Source organism: Amblyomma americanum, chromosome 9 (assembly GCF_052857255.1).
Source record: "Amblyomma americanum isolate KBUSLIRL-KWMA chromosome 9, ASM5285725v1, whole genome shotgun sequence".
NCBI lineage: Eukaryota > Metazoa > Arthropoda > Arachnida > Ixodida > Ixodidae > Amblyomma > Amblyomma americanum.
The window spans coordinates 101633775-101650735 of record NC_135505.1 but is presented as its reverse complement, the minus strand read 5'-3'; the positions used below and the strand labels follow the sequence as shown (position 1 = coordinate 101650735).

The 16961-nt window shown below is 47.3% G+C and overlaps 1 protein-coding gene across 1 annotated transcript; it reads left to right on the top strand.

Annotated features, from left to right (window-relative positions):
• The first annotated feature begins 15113 nt into the window (after window positions 1-15113).
• On the top strand, window positions 15114-16760 carry LOC144103901 (uncharacterized). Its single transcript, XM_077636615.1, has 2 exons — window positions 15114-15502; window positions 15561-16760. Exons 1-2 carry the CDS (start codon window positions 15346-15348, stop codon window positions 15776-15778), a joined length of 375 nt encoding a protein of 124 aa, XP_077492741.1. The 5' UTR covers window positions 15114-15345; the 3' UTR covers window positions 15779-16760.
• The last annotated feature ends 201 nt before the right edge of the window (window positions 16761-16961 follow it).

Sequence of the window (16961 nt, the reverse complement as noted above, 5' to 3'; positions counted from 1 at the left end):
AAAAGATGCAGACAACACAATAAGTGCCAAAAGCCCCTCTAGATGAATTTAAATGTCAGATGATAGTATAAATAAATCATAAATCAATAATATATTTAGAAGATTGCTTGCAGTTTCAAATTGGATAATTTATTGAGCAGAACAAAATAAAAGGTGCTGCACTCGTTCTGCCTATACGCTGATGAAAAGGCATGAATGCCCGACAATGTACATACCAGTGCTCTTTCCTATTGAAGTCATTCATTGAAGTATATTTATGTCGCTTTTGCATATTGTATGCATGCATTTATATATACAGTCTTATTCTTGCAAAAAAATACATCAACATTTGAGGGGAAAGTGCCACCATAAATCATGTTTTACGTTCATGCGAAAAACAAAAAAATATGGAAAAAAACTGTTTCCACTGTTTTATTTCGAATGTCTACCATTTATGGTTCCAGTATTGGAATTCTGGGCTAGCACTGCAGACACAAAGCAATAAATTTACGTGAACTCAACTGCAGCTCAACTCTTCTTTTAAAGAAGTCAAGTTCCCTCTTCAGGGAGGCAGTGCGTTCTTGTTTGAGATGGTATCGCTGTTAACAATACTTCACCTCCTTCACTGCATTTTTCAATTTTGTGAAGACATAACAGACTCATCTTCCAATTCACTACTGTCGTCGAGAATTTTCTGCCTGCGCCTCTTGCTGGCCTAAACATAAAAAGATTCCCAAAATGCAGTACAGATGTTTGAACTATACACAGCACATCCCAGAAAAAGAAAAGGTCAAATTTCACTAATCTTTCATTGCATTTTTGACAAATTCCCGTTAAATAGGTTTTCATCATAATTCAACACAGTCACTGTCAAATATAGTTACTTGTAAGAAACACATCCATTTGATCTTGAAATTATTATGATGCATGCAACTGACACTGTAGTAAATCAGTTTGCTAACATACTTATCAACCCATCAGTTGCAGCAAAAGGCTGGAACACACATGCAACTTGAGAAGGGACTGCAGTTAGTGCAACACTTTGTCTAATGTCTACAGCGGAGTCAAAAAGCCAGGAATCTTATATCATAAGGACGATTCGCCTGTTGCAGAATATGTAAAACGATATGTGGTTAATTTTAGAATCGTCACTACCTATGGTGAAATATTACCTCTCTGCCAAATGAAATAACGTGCACCAGGTATTGCACGTGCCCAAGTCTGATATTCTGTTTGGCTCCCTATGGGCAAATTCATTCTCACCTTTGAGATAAACATGGGCAGGTTGTTAAAACTGGTAACCTCTACTAATGAAGTGGGATTACAAATTGCCACATGGCTTCTGCTGCACAGCAGCCTGTTGTCTTTAAAGGCAGGGTCAAGGAGCCATGCATTGTTACTGATTGGAAAAATGCAGACAAAAGGAATGCAAGCAGTATTCCACCTCTATACAAGCCAGAAGAATCCAGAGGTTTTTTCTGACCGCACAGAATTAAGTGGAAAAGAAGTATTTGAATTTAGAAGGTTGAAGGTGTGTAATGCTGTAATCGCATCAGAAAGGTACAGCAGACATGTCAGGATAAATAGCACAGCTGCTCTCTGGGCTGATGGCACATATGCTAGAGCCAAGAGGATCACTTGCTCTTCAGAGCCCATTTGAATACACACGAAAAAACACAAGGGGCGAGGAAGAAACCAACAGGACAGAGCGTGGAACTGGTTTATTACAACGGTCCATCACATTTATACAATCATCGCAATCACACTGTAAACTGACAAACAATCATCACGTAACACTGGTGCTATGGTGTGTACGGGACATCATGTCATGAGATCTCCTTATCAGAAAAGTTTGTCGAGGTTTTGCTGGCACACGAGCTGGATTCCATCTTAATACAAGAGGCCTCATATACTTCTCTACTTAGTTTAGGCGATAACTTATTCAAGATTGTGGTATCACAGAACCGAGGAGTGCAACCACTGCAGTGGCGACGATGGTCGGCCACATGCCCTACCCACGCCAATGCACCTACTCCTGCTTGGTGCTCCAGAAGTCTGACGTTTATACAACGTCCAGTTTGTTTAATGTAGTTTTTGCCACACGACAGGGTATTCGGTAGATGACCCCTCTTTTGCACGGGACAAACCTGTCTGCGTGCTTGATTCCACATTCTTCCTTGTGGCCTCCCTGCACCATATTGCACAGGCCGGCCAGATTTTGTGGTGCGGTGAAGACCATGGTAATATCGATGGCAACGGGTCTCTTGCGTTGTGCTTCTTCCCTGCGGTGGTGCTCAGGTACGCCCCTAGCTTCACAGGCCAGGGCGTCTAGCACAGAGGTGATAAACTTGCAGGAATAACCAGCAAGTGGTTTCATGCAGTTTTTCTCGCGCGGTTTCGAGATGCATTCTACTATTAGTCCCCAACTAGGCTGAATTTCTATATATTTCTTCAGAACCATCTGGTGAAAACTGGTTCTACATTTTGTCCAATTCATACCATGTTCACTCTTTGTCGTGAAATTCTCCACCGTGTTTAAAAAATTACAGATTAAACTCTACATGTCGATAGAATTGCATAACCAGGTCTCATGTGTGGCCTCCATGATCTCAGTGACTAGAACCGAGAGTGCACTTACTCACCAGAACAAAATAGTCACCCTGGTGCTGTACTTGACCGCAACCTAGCTCGTATATTGAAAAACCTAATTGTTGCAAGAATATTTAGGAAGGAAAAAATATGAGGAATATTCTGCATTTTATGCCGATACTTCAAAATTAGCAAGCTACATTGGAAGTGCTGTGGCACTAAACAATGAAAAAGGGCCACAAATCGGCTTGCAAATAGAAAACTGGCGGGTCCCCGGTGGCACTGGGGTCGATCCCCAGCACCTCCTGAATGCGAGGCGGAGGCTCTACCACAAGGCCAATTTCCGAGCGACGTTGGCATCAGTGGCAGTGAGCAAGGTGATACATATGCTGCACAAGCTCAGCACAAATAAATCAAGAGTGAACGTTTTCTGCAAATGCTACTCTACAAATTAAGCTCTATACTCTGTGAGCTTTCAACCAACATCGTTGAAATATTTAGCCTATGCAGCAGTTGTACGGCCCAAACAAGTGTGCATGCACTCTTTGAGACTCTAATCGAAATAATCTTTCCAATACACTAAAGCAACACAAAACTGTTTCGCTATAGTTAATCTTCTCTGCTTATTCTTATCATGAAGTGTCCCCGAATTAAAACGCAATGTTCATCTCACAAATTTAACTAACAGGTCACACTGAAATACTATGTCCGTACTACAAATGCTATTATCATGTTCTGCATGAGTATGTTATCATCCCTGTCTACAGCACCTTCAGCCGCATGATCCATGAAAAGACCGCACATGTCCTCCGCCTGCCCCCACATGTGCACATCTGTCTTCATTTGTTGTGTGCACTATGAAAGACTGGAATGACTTGCCCAGCCACGTCTTGCTCCATATGCTGACCCCATCACTATTCGAATCATCAAATATGAAATTAAGCAATGTACTTTAGGCTGTATATATATATATATATATTGTAGTATAAGACGTCAACTGGCCTTCAACCAAGAGGTCCTTCAGAAACCAGGAATGCGGTAAGGGCACGACACAGAAGCGTCTTTAGCGTTCGGCACGTCGTCAGCTTCTTCAACAACACCCACATTGTGTCGTCGTCTTCTTTTGTCACCGGCCGCTGGCACTTCCCAAGCCTCATTTGTGTCCAACAACAACCCCCGGGCGAAAAGGCGCCATCCTGGCAACTGGGAGGATACGGACGGGCAAATTATGAAGAGGCGAGGATGAGGGGATCGTAGTACAATTTAAGGCGATCGACGTGGACAATTTCACGGCCATGGTGACGGTGATCCGAGGACGGTTGGTGGGGCTCGATGAGGTAACTTAAAGGAGAGGTTTGCTGGATGATGTGATAAGGCCCTTGATACTGGCTTACAAGCTTCGAGGAGAAGCCGGGACTGGAAGACGGGACCCATAGCCAGTCCAAGGAGTCAGTAGGATGAGGCGGAACAAGAGCAGATGGGTCACGAATGCTTTGTGGTGCTGCTGGGCTTCAGACGTGAAGGAACGGGCAAGTTGACGACATTCATCCCCAAAAGCAAGAACACGAGAGCTATTCTCGAATTAGACTTAAACAAGGCCTTTGACAACGTGTCACATGAGACCATCCTTACTAACCTATCGAGGCTAAATCCAGGATTCAGCACCTTGAATTACATAGGATCATTTCTGGACCAAAGGACGGCAGAGATATCGCTCGGTGGGGTCATCTCGGATCCTATACGCATGGGCTGTCGGGGGACCCCGCAGGGTTCGGTATTCTCGCCGTTCTTATTTAACCTGGCTCTCGTAGAACTACCGAAACACATCGATGCTATTCCTGATCTCAGACACACTTTCTATGCCGACGATATTACCCTCTAGATTACGAAGGGGAATGATGGGGAGATAGAAGAGACCCTACAAAGGGCAGTCGATACCATAGAAGCCTACATTAAAGCGGTAGGACTTGAATGTTCTCATCCTAAATCGGAGCTCCTAATTAAAATAGACATTCCGAGAGGACAGAAATCCAGCCTCCCGCCAGCCAACATAAGCATGCAAATGCAAGGATAAGTAATTAGACAAGTGCGTTCCATCCGAATCCTTGGAATGATAATCCAAGAGAACTGCCAAAATACCGAAATAATCGAAAAATTAAATGCCTCAGTTCACCAAACTATAGACAATATATGGAAAAAATAGGTTTAAAAATCCTTCAAGTGAAAAATGAGGTAAAAGAGATGCCTTTGATCTATAGCAGAAGGAGAGAGAGCGAAGAAAAAAACTGCAATGCAGGATTTAGGTCATATGATTAATTGGGCATCAAACAGAAATAGAAGTAGAAATAATTTACTTATTAAGTTTTCAGGTTGAAAGCTCTTGCTGTTTGTTGTTATTAAAGTTACTCAAGTAAGAAAACTGTGTAAAACATATATTGAATCCCATTAAAAGTGAAACATGGAGGAATGGAGGTGTGTTCACTATAAAAATGATGCAGAGGACACAATAACTAAGTGCCAAAGCTGCTCAAGAAGATTGAAATTCCCAATTTACAAAATCTCATAAATCAATAACATGTTCGGAACAGTGCTTGCAAAGTTCCAATTCAGGTATTTATTGAGCAGAGTAAAATAAAAGGTACTGCACTTGTCTCTACGTATGTTATTGTTGAAAACGCATGGATTCAATCTGAAGTGGCCTTGGTGCCGAGGTTTCTTTCCTTGACGTGGGTGTCCGATTTGTAAATGCGAGGACATCGAAGCCGACATTCACCATTTGCTGTGTTGGGACTGCCCAGCTCGCAATTTAGCCTACAAGGATCAGGCACCTCAAGGTTAGTGCGCCTTTAACCGAGCAACCCTGTTTCATATAGCATGGACGCAGGAACCATATACCATCGTTCATTACTGGACTTTGTGAAATCGGCTAGCCTTTTTCCATTAATTTAATCATTACTGCATCCTCCATCACCCCTAGCCCAAATTCATGCCCTGAGGCAATATATCATATTTTATGCTCATGTGCAAAAAAAAAAACACTTTCCAGTGTCTTCTGGTATTTTCACCCATGTAAATTTTCTCATTGGAGAAAGTGCACTTGTGGACATGCATGTCTTGTGTTTTTAGATTTTTAAAAGAAATGCTAACAAACTGAGATTTTAAGCACCTCAGAGGTTTCTTTAAGGTAAACAATTTATATAATTTGATTGGGGCGTGATAGTAGTCGCTTATACGTACGTTATAAAAGTCAACGCAAGACAACACGTGTGCTATCTTGTCAGCGACGTTTGGTCTTTTATTATTACTCTGCATTAAACTGCGCCCAGGATAATTATCTTTTTACGGAAGTTTCTATATGTTGCTGAAAAGGGAACAGAGCTCGCACCCTAGGGTACAACTAACGCCTTTCCCAACAACTAATGCGCCGAAATCCATAACATTTGCCGAAGCAGAACGTTAGCGCCTACAACCGCAACGAAGCGTACGCTCTAAACGATCTCCTTGCATATCGTTACCTATTCGCGTATTCTGGAATGAAGCCTGGACAAGGAGCCATATTTTAAAACTCTGCGCATGATCAGGTCCTTGTTGCAAAGGCCCTGGCCATGCAAAGAGTTCACGATACGCGTGACATGCGTTGGGCCTGGTGGCAGCGAGCTGGACGCGTTCTAGTACTGTGCATTCAGCAAATAAAAAATTGGGTGCTATGCATCAGCGGAAAGTAGGTTCAAGAGAGTGGAGTAGTATCTCCACGTACGATTTCTATTCAAGCAGCACGCAGTGGCAATGAGTAAATAATCGCACGTACAAGCTCAGCCAGCTATAAATTTCGGATATAAAATTCAAGCATTGCGCTTTATCGGGATCCATATCGAAACCAACAGCATCGAAATTCGGTTTTGGTTTCAATCGCTCTGTAAGGTCACAACTGACAGCCATTTTTTAGTAAACTATACCTTGTGTACAGATCACACTTTGCTGCGTCATTTAATTGAGGCTGTCTACATGGTTCTTATGATGTTTATATTTAAACGTGTCCACGCCTAGCGTGCAGGCAGGATGCAAGCTGCATTGCGGGCGGCATCAACAATCGCACAAGTTTCGTGCTTTGCCAGTTGTGGCAGTTCTTCAATTCGTTGTTTACATATTCGGTTTTCGTGTCTTGTGGGGCTGTTTGAAGAAGTTTTGCAGAAGTAAATCCGGCTGCCTATAGAGCAAGGGTAAGTGCGTGCGACCCGATGGACGTCACTTTTTCAGCGTGCGCTAGTGAGGACGCGCTCAGTCTTTGTGCGCGCTTGGACAAATGTCGCCGCACTGTCAGGAAAGATTCGGGCTTGTTAACGCCTTCACCGGTAACATGAAAGCCGCAGAAATGTCCAACCACAATAGCATACGAATTTGCTCTATTGAAGCCGGCCGGAGCTATCTCTTTAAACCTGTTATGCTTAACACTTGCTTCGGTGGGCAAGTGGACACAACGGGGACCTTGCGCTGAAGTTTGCGGTGCCGATTGCAGCGCCATAACACACTGCCTAGCGGGAAGAGCAAGAGGTCTCCTCGATTTGGCTGGAATTTCTGCACTAGTGCATAAAACTGCCGTGTCAGTGTAGTGCCAGCTCTTGCGGGGCGAGTGTAGCCTGACACTAGTGCTGTCGGTGCAGCGGCTAAATCGTGTGCAAAAGTGCAGAAACTTTCGTCTGCTGCGGCCATGTGTTGGTGCTTGTCGCGTGTTTTCACATATGCGCGAGATTGTGCTTGCTGCATTGAACGCTGTGCAAATTTGCTCGAAGTGGCACATCTCGTGGAGCGGCTCTAAAATTTGTTAATTCCAAAAGTGGTGAAGAATTTGACACCGTTCTTTCCGTTGCGTTGTACAAAGTGGCGCAGACCGATCGACCGTCACTGATTCAACGGGTACTTTGAAGAGGCAACAATGAATTTGAGAGGTTATTCAGATTACCGCTCGAGACGATCTTTTACAGTCCATACGCGTGATTCAGGCTGCTTCCGTTCTATCGAAAAATGACTGCGGTTGTCCGCTAAGAGTGGCCTGATCTATATTTGAACTCAACTCAATCGTGTTCACTTTCGGTGGACGGTGACGGCGACGTGACTGTCAGAGGCTAAGTGGCAGGCGAAGGTGTGGGCTGACAGCGACCTCAAGCCCAGTCGCTGCCTTAAGCGGAGGTACTGATGTCGCAGCGAGTCACAAACGTTGCGATCGCCCACGTAGTATAAAACATCTCACAATCTGCACCTTACACTTACGCGCGTACACAGACACGCGTGCGCATACCCACACGTACGCGCACTGTCATTTCAGCTATTTGGTGAGGGCCCGGCGCGGATGCCGCATCTTTCACGGGTACACGGCCGTCTCAACCATGGTCTCAACGCCGCTCACTAAAACAGGTATAGCCACCGTAGCATGGCCGCTGAGCCGTCTGCTACGGAGCGCGCCAAGCACCTTGCATTACTTTCACGAGAAGAGAACTCGCCAGGAGGCTAGTGCAGCAGTGCAGAAGAACTCGTGCAGCACGAAGCCAAATCGAGTGCCAAAGTGTAGGTGGCACTAGCTGCACTGCCAAATCGAGTGCGAGAGTGCCGCACTTCCTGAACTGGTGCAGAAAGTGCAGCCAAATCGAGGAGACCTAGGATGTTTTGGGTCGTACTCTTAGTAATTTTCCGTGCCGCCTTCAGGTGCTTATTGGCGTGAGCCTCCGCACTCTGTCGAAGGCGCACTTGCCGTGCGTCGGTTATCTGGGCTATGCCGAGAGAAGCTAGGCAATGAATGCTGTCAGCAAAACGCGGGTATCTAATCGCGCAGAATGTGTTCTCGCGTTTGCAGTTGCCCAAGCAGCTGACAAAAGCAGTTTTGAGTCACCGAATGGAATAATTGCAGTGCCACCTTGCCAGCGCAGGTTCCCCATAGGCCACAAAGCTGTAATTGGCATTAATTTATCTAAATTCATAACCTACATGTCTTCAGCCACGACAGCGCAGGTTCTCCATAGGCCACAAAGCTGTAATTGGCATTAATTTATCTAAATTCATAACCTACATGTCTTCAGCCGCGACCATCTCACTAACTGGGTCGCCAGTTAGCTATCCGCGCCTTATTTCTCTTGTAGCAGGCCTTAGCAAAGATAGCACGTTCGTGGCGATCGCCCCTTTCACATTTCTTATTGGATTTTTGCGTCCTTCTATGTCTGTAATCGCATAGCAAATGCAACACTTAGATCTTTTGCAGTCTATAGCTTTGTTGTAAAAATGGAAATGCTTTATGAATTCTGTGGTGGTATGTGTGATAACTGTTTCGTGGTGCATTATCGTGACCTAATTGTGGAAGCTGGTGAACCATATCCCTATGGCAGTACCTGTAGCTAGCAGTTTGTGCTGAAAACTGGTAGAAACAGCTACCAGAAACCAGGCTTTTTTCATATTGTAGTCCGTTTTGTCCATGCTCACATGGCATACAAGTATAAAATCCTTATTCCGCGTCTTAATAGCCGCTACACAGGACTGAAAAAGGCATGGTACTCTTCGGTTGCACTATATTGTCTAGTTTAAAGTGCAGGACGTGTCGCCGTATTGAACAATGTTGGTGTCGTTTTTCGTCTTTTTGTTTTTGCTGGGTCTGTTTTGCATTCTCGTTTTGCAGCCATTGCAGTAGTACCAGTAGCCTGGGGAAAACATTCCAGAGGAACTGCAGCCAGCCATGTTGAACCATAGCTTGCTGCTTCTATCCAGTAAAACAGAGTACTGAAGGAGCAAGTCTCCCCTAGATAGATAACTATTGGCATCCTTTTTTATTCAGGCCAGTGGTGAGAGACGCCTTGCCTTGTTAGTTAAAGTGTCGAATTGTTTTATTTGTTTTGTACTACCCCTTCCTTTTTTCAGACTTATAATCCTGTTCTGTTTATTTTTTGCCATTCATGGCAGTTTTTCATGTTCAAAGCTGTATTCCTTCAATTTCTGTGACGTTTCGTGCTGTTTCTCCAATATGCTTTTACATCACATGTTAATTTTTCTTTCGCTACCACTGAACTTGGAGGCTATTGGAAGGCTGACTATCTTCTCAGTGTTCCTGTTGATATGGGGGGGCTGAACTGCCTTCAGGCCTGGAGCCCCAGTGCCCATCCTGGGAGTACGGCACGGCCAGGGCACCACCCTGCAGATCCGCTTTCGGGTGCTACAACCACCATCCCATGTGACTCTCTACAAACTCCGACTGCCAGTATGGCCAGCCCTGCCACGCCCTATCCAGTGCAGTCACTGCGGCCGCCTCGAACACGCGACTGCCACCTGTACTCACCCCAGGCACTGCCGCCGCTGCGGACGCCGCCACGGGATCGGTGCCTGTGATGCCTCTGCACCACGGTGCACGAACTACAGCGAACGCCATCCAGCTGACAACCCGGCCTGCCCATGTTGGCAGGAGGAACGACGTGCGGCAACAGCGGTTGTAGCCGCTGCGGAGCCTGTGTCATGGAGGGCCATCCGGTCGAACCTCCGGACAGGGGAGAAATCATATGCCCAGGCCGTCAGGCAATCAATGGCAGACTCCCCCAGGCCACCCCTGCAGGCCCTGCATCCCACGACCCCTCGACATGGCTCAGGACCTTCCCTCCCCCAGACCGGCACACCACCTCTCCCCCTGAGCGGCCAGCAGGAACAGCTGACGACGACCTTGGCTGTAACCCTCCAAGCCCTCAACAGCATTCCACCCAGCAGCCAGCCAGCCACCACTGAGCATGGTGCAGGCCCAGCAGCGTCAACCAAACCACAATGGCTAGCCTTCCACGGGTGATTCCCAGACCACGGCTCCTCTAGTGGAACTGCCATGAGCTTTCGTCCCCGTCTCTCCGATCCCCACGACCGCTTCTGGCTGGAGGAATATGACGTCCTTTCCCTCCAGGAGGTGTACCTTCTGCTGAACAAGCTTCACCTGCCTGGCTCCATCGGCTATGGTCGCAGGTCCAGCTGTCAGCAGCCCTCCTGTTTGGCGGACCCATGCTTAGAGGACAGCCATCCTCCTGGACCTTCCCGGGCAGCTATCTTCGTCCACAGGACTCTGGCCCAGATGGAGATTTTGGTGAGTGATGCGGTAGTGGCCCCCATGGAGTTCGTCTGTTTGAGGGTCAGGCTGGGTCGGGTTGATACTGGTGTGGCAAGTGTATACGTGCATCCTCGGACCCCTTATGATGCCGAATTCTTGCCGCAGCTGGTCAGTCTCATTGGCGGCGACTGTTTTCTCTGGGGGACTTCAACGCAGCACACCCGCATTGGGGATAGCACAGGGCGGATCTTCATGGCTGGGATCTAGTTCTGGCTCTTCGCGGTACTGGGCTGCATGTTTTCTACACTGGATTCCCAACGTTTGTCTGTAGAGGGGGCGTCCGCATGTGCATTTACCTCTCCATTGGGTCACTGTGATGTGTTTATGGATGGCACCCCTCGGCAGACCCTTGGGGTTCGGACCACTTCCCTGTCACTCTGGCTCCCAAACCAGGCAAGGGAGAGGATGGACGGAGATGCAAGGTTGTCCACTTGGACAAGTTTAAGGATTTTCTCCGCAGCTGCCCAATGCAGGACGACATCCTGACACATGTGGCTCGGTGTGCTGAGGCAGCCAAGGTCTGCTGCGAGGTTCCCCCAACCAGCCCGTCCCAGATCTCCACTTCCTCCAGCTGAGAGCTCAACGGCGCCGGGCGGAGCGGAGGGTCCTCCGCACGAACAGGCCTGAACACTGGACCGAGCACAACTGGCTGTATGCGAACTACCGTTGGACCCCCAACCGATGCCGCAGTGAGTCGTAAGAAGAGATCTGTGCTTCTCTGGTGGCCGCCAGGGTGAGTGCCAGGGCTTGGTGCCTGTTGTGGTTGCTACTGCAGCCTCCCATCCAGCGGGCTTCCTACCTGGCCATCGCAGTGGCTGGTGGATTCGCCTACCACCAGCTCTCTGACAAGCTGGCAGAGGCCCTCCTCCCTCGGGAGCTTCCTCCTGCTGGTCTCTACCCCAGTTAAAACAGCATCCAGACAACCGGCAGACATGCTGCTGCCATCACGGCCATCTGCTCCACGACTCTCACGAGAGGGGAACTCACCTCTGCCCTGCTCATTCCTAGCACCGCAGCGCTCCTAGTCCAGATGGCATCATGTGTCAGATGCTCCGGAACTTTGATGACACCATGCAGAGAAGCCTCCTGCAGACATATTACGAGTTCGGGACAAGAGGCTGCCTTCCGGAGGTCTGGCGCACAGCCCTGGTGGTCCTGGTCCTCTAGTCTGGCATGCCACCTGTTGGCCTGCAGTCATACAGGCCGGTCTCACTAACATCGGCCCCAGGTAAGCTCCTGAAATATATGGCCTTGGGGAGACTGGAGGGAATCATCACCTGCTTCCAGCCCGAGCAGCAGTCTGGCTTTCAGAGGCGCCGCTGCACCGGTGATGCCATCTCAGATATCGTATTCAGCCTCGAGGAGGCACGTCGCTCCCACCATGTCTTCTGCCTCACACTCTTGGATGTGAAGGGGGCATTTGTTAACGTCACCTATGAGGCAATCCTCGAGGCTGTGGACTGCCTTGGTGCCACTGGCAACCTCCGGGGGTACATCCAGGGCTTCCTGACAGGCCGCACGTGCTGTGTCCGGGCAGGAGGCGCTACCAGCATCCCTCAGGTCCTCATCAGAGGGGTCCCCCAGACTAGTGTGCTGAGCCCCATGCTGTTCAACCTGGTGATGACCCAGCTGCCCTGCTGCCTTCCTGATGGCCTGAGACTCCCCGTTTGCATTGCCATCAACGCAGATGACATTGCCCTTTGGTGGTGTTTTCCATCTGTGCCTGGGACTTCCCCAGGGCTCCCAGGTCCCTGCTACACTTGCAGAGGCTGGGGTGTGGCCTATAGTGCTGCAGGTCCAACTGGCAGCATTTTGACATGTTGGGTGACTTCATCTCGCCCCGGACGGACGCCCCCTCCTGGAGCGCTTCCTCAGCCACATCCCCATTCACGGAGGGGGTAGATTGCCCTGGCGCTCGAGCAACTGGTGGAAGGGCAACCAGAGCGCCTTCCTCCCCCTCCACGACTGGACCTGGGCCACCGTTTCTGGGTGCTCTTGCCACCAGACCAAAGCGCCTCACCCCAGCAGTTGGCCTCCCAAGGCAGCAGCAGTGACCCTGGAGGAGGAGTTTATTTTTTTTTTTTATCATACTGTTAGTCTCACTGGGATGGTTACAGGAGTGGATTTATAAGCAAGGTACAAATTAACAGACAGTAACACAAGGGTCAGCAATAAGGTTTAAAGAAACAAGATAGTAAAGCACCAATAAACGACCACATCGAGTGCGGCATAGTCAACGGAAGATAGTTCGCTATTCTGGTCTTCAAAGCATGCGTTCAAACACATCCAAAGCAGTACAGGTAATTGGCCCAACATTGGAATCCGTATTAGCAAAGGCCAGCCTTACAAAGAACCAGGATGGAACCATCCTGTTACATTCCTTCATACAGTAAGCTAGGTACACAACGAGCGGGCAACAACAAAAAACCAATAAAGACTGTACATGATAATCAGGTTTGGCTTGTTGATAGGACCGATGAGTCTGCAAGCTCAGCGAACTTTTCAAATGAAGCCTGAGCAGTTATAGATTTATCCAGGCCATTCCATTCTCTTATGGCTTGGGGGAAAAAGGAAACGTAATGTGTTGTTAGCACAAGAATATTCATTATTTTAAATTTATGCTTGTGATGTGTTTGTTTAGAATCATTAAAACTAATGTAAGTAGAAGGATCCATGTTGAATGCATTATGAATTAATTGATAAAGAAACTTTAAGTCTATGGAGTGTGACGCGGCTTGATAAGGTGTCTAGGCCTGCGCAGGAAGGCAGCTCTGTGGGAGAATTCGTGCGCCGGTACCTGTGGTAGATAAACCGAACAGCTTTTCGTTGAACTGATTCGAGCATGTGTACATCTTTTTGCATATACGGAAACAAGGTGACGTTCGCATATTCTAAGATTGGACGGATAAGGACTTTATACGCGAGTAACTTGGTATCTTAATTTGCAAAGCACAATGCGTGTTTAAGGAAGTATAAACTGTTCATTGCTTTTTTGGTAATGTTTAGTACTTGGGCTTTAGAGCTCAGGTCATCAGAAATAATCACACCAAGGTATTTCTTTTCAGTTACTGTTTTGAGAACGCCGTTGCCCGTGCCATAAGGGAATTTTTGTTTTCTTATTTGCGACAGATCACTACAGATTTTTTCAAATTGATTACCATTTGCCATGTATTGCACCACTGTATGACGTTGCCCAAAGCTGTGTTTAACCTTACCTGGTCTGCTTGAGTGTTTATTTTTTGATATAGCACGCAGTCATCTGCAAAGAGACGCACCTTCATATTAACGTCATATGTTATGTCGTTTATGTCTAAAATGAACAAAAATGCTGCTAGAACAGAGCCCTGCAGCTCACCTGAAATGACCGGATTGATATCAGGGGCATGGTTATTGTATTGCACATATTGTCAGCGTTCCGATAAGTAGCTGGCTATCCACCTCGTAACGGGACCATGACCAAGTATTTGTTTAGTTTGAAATTCAGTTTAGCATGTGCCACACGATCGAAAGCTTCTGAGCAGTCGAGGAAAATTATATCAGTTTGACTTTGGTCATTGATTACCTGTGCGAGGTCATAAAAAACTCTGGCCAGTTGGGTAACAGTAGACGAACCTGCTCTGAAGCCATGCTGGTTTTGGTGAATGAAGTTTTGAGTCTCAGTATGTTCTTTAAGAAATTTTAATAAGATGTGCTCAAGAATTTTGTAACAGGTACGTGTGAGGGATATAGGCCGGTAAGTGGACGGGGACGTTACGTCGCCTGATTTGTGAATGGAGACAATTTTGGCTATCTTCCATTCAGCGGGCAGACAGCTGTCCTGAAGTGACTTAGAAAATATGAGATAGAGATATTCACTGATTGGTTTGGCATAACGCCTAATTCAGAATTCCATCAGGACCACAACTCTACTTTTCATCAAGGTTCAACAATAGAGAAATAATCCCAGGTACACTTATGACCGGAGCGCCAGAAAGTTGTGTTGACTCGTTACTATGGCACAGTAATGTTCCTAAAACATCATTGTCGGCGGTGAAGATCGATTGGAAGTAATTGTTAAATAGATCAGCTTGCTGCTTCCCACCTGTAAGCGAACTAGCAGTAACATTCTTTCTGTTTACATACCTCCAGAACTTGGCCGGGGAATTTTTAATGAAGTTGTTAAGCGTAGTGCCACAAAATCGTTTTCTACCTTCGAGTACTTTATTCTTTAATTTTTTTGTTAGCGAACTTATGTTGACCCTTAGTTCTCAGTTTGCTCGTTGCCTATCCCGTTGCCTTAACCTATTAATTTTTCGCTTCATGTGGATTATTTCTCGAGTAATCCACGGATTGTGCTTGCATGTTTTCTTCTTTCTCAGAGGGATGAAATTTGTGATGCAGTGCATCACATGCTCTTTAAGTTGTACCCGCAAGGCGGCTGACTGCACGCAGCTGTTCGTGTACTGGTCGGACCTCATGGGGGCCTGCCCGTCTGCTGCAGCTGCCTGCATTGGCCCCTCATTGGGAGAGAGCCGCCAGGCCAGGCTCCCATTCCTCCCATTCCTCCATCCTGAGCTACTCTGTTCCTCCCGTGGCTGCTCCATCTCCCTTGCTTGTATCCCCCCAGCCACGTTGGAGCCCCGGTCAGTGAGGCTGCTGATTCCTGGCCAAGGCAGCCCATGGAGGCTGTACTCTTCTGCAGTGGTGCCCCTGGATGCTGCCAGAGCCATCACAGAGTGGCAGTTGCTACTGGAGCACCCCAGGGTTGCCCAAGGGACACCCCCACAACTCCTGCTGGACAAGGGGATGTGATGGCAGAGGTCCCTCCTTGTTCGGGTTAGCTGCTCATGGACCGGGGCTAGGCTCCATTGAAAGGGTTTGGTCCTCACTGCAGATTGCTGGAGCCACTCGAAGGAGACAACAGACCATGTCCTCCTCAAATGCCCCACCTTTGTCGTCCACCAGGCAAATCTGGCCTCCAGATACAGGGACCTAGGACTACCTTCGGACACGGCAAGTGCCCTTCTTTTTCTCACCGGCCCCAATGCTTCCAAGGCCCTCTGGTCTCTCCTTACCTTCCTGGAGGACACAGGCTTGGACGGCTATTGTTAGCACATGGTCACTACAACACGGCTCTATACTCTCTCTCTTTCCTTTCTCCTTCTACCTATTCCCCTCCTCTCCATCTGCACACCGCCACTGGTGGTGGTGACAACTGATCAGTCACAGGCCCGTGCTCATTTCCTTTCCTCTTCTATTCAACCTCTTACTACTACTATGAGCATACATTCAGGATGCAAGCTGCATTGCAGGTGGCATCAACAATCGCACAAATTTCATGCGTTGCCAGTTGTACAGTTCTTTACATATTTGGTTTTTATGTCTTGTGTGTCTGGGGAAGTGTGTGCGACCTGGTGAACGTCATGTTTGCAGCGTGTGCTAGTGAGGACGCGGTCCGTCATTGTGCGCGCTTGGACAAATGTCGTTGCACAGTCAGGCAAGACTCGGGCTTGTTTATGCCTTCACCAGTAACATAAAAGCCGCAGAAGTGTATAACCACAACAGCAGACGTACTTCCTTTGGTGAAACCTGCCGGAACTATCTCTTTATACCTGCTGTTTTTAACACTTGCATCAGTGGCCAAGCATACACAATAGGCCACAAAGCTGTAATTGGCATTAATTTATCTAAATTCATTACGTACATGATTTTAGCCACGACCATCTCAATAACTGGGTCCGCAGAGAGCTCTCGATGCCTTATTTCTCTTGTAGCGTGCCTTAGCAAAGATTACACGTTCGTGGAGATCGCTCCGTTCGCATTTCTTAAGGGATGTTAGCGTTCTTCTATCTCTTTAATTGCACAGCAGATGCAACGCTTTGCTCTTTAGCAATCTATAGGTTTGTTGTGAAAATGGAGATGCTTTATGAATTCTTTGGCGGTATGTGTGATAACCTTGTTCATGGTGCGTTATCGTGACTTGTGGAAGCTGGCGAACCATATCCCGATGGCGATACCTGCAGCCAACAGTTTGCGCCGAAAACTGGTACAAACAGCTACTACTTAGGCATATCACCAGACTTTTTTTTTCATATAGAAGTCCCTTTCTCCTTGCTTGTGTGGGATACAAGTATAAAATCCTTATTCCAGGTTCCAATAGCAGCTACTCAGGACTGAAAAATTCATGGTACTCTTCGATTGCACTAAATGGTCTAGTTTAAAATACAGGACTACCTGTCATATTGAACAATGTTGGTGTCGTTTCTCGGCGTTTCGTTCTTGCTGGGCCTGTTTT

Bases quoted from the DNA above. Each gene is read 5' to 3' on its own strand.
- LOC144103901 (XM_077636615.1), top strand. From the start codon at position 15,346: ATGGAGGCTGTACTCTTCTGCAGTGGTGCCCCTGGATGCTGCCAGAGC. The intron at 15,503-15,560 runs GTTAGCTGCTCA...TCCTCACTGCAG, and splicing joins AGAGGTCCCTCCTTGTTCGG to ATTGCTGGAGCCACTCGAAG.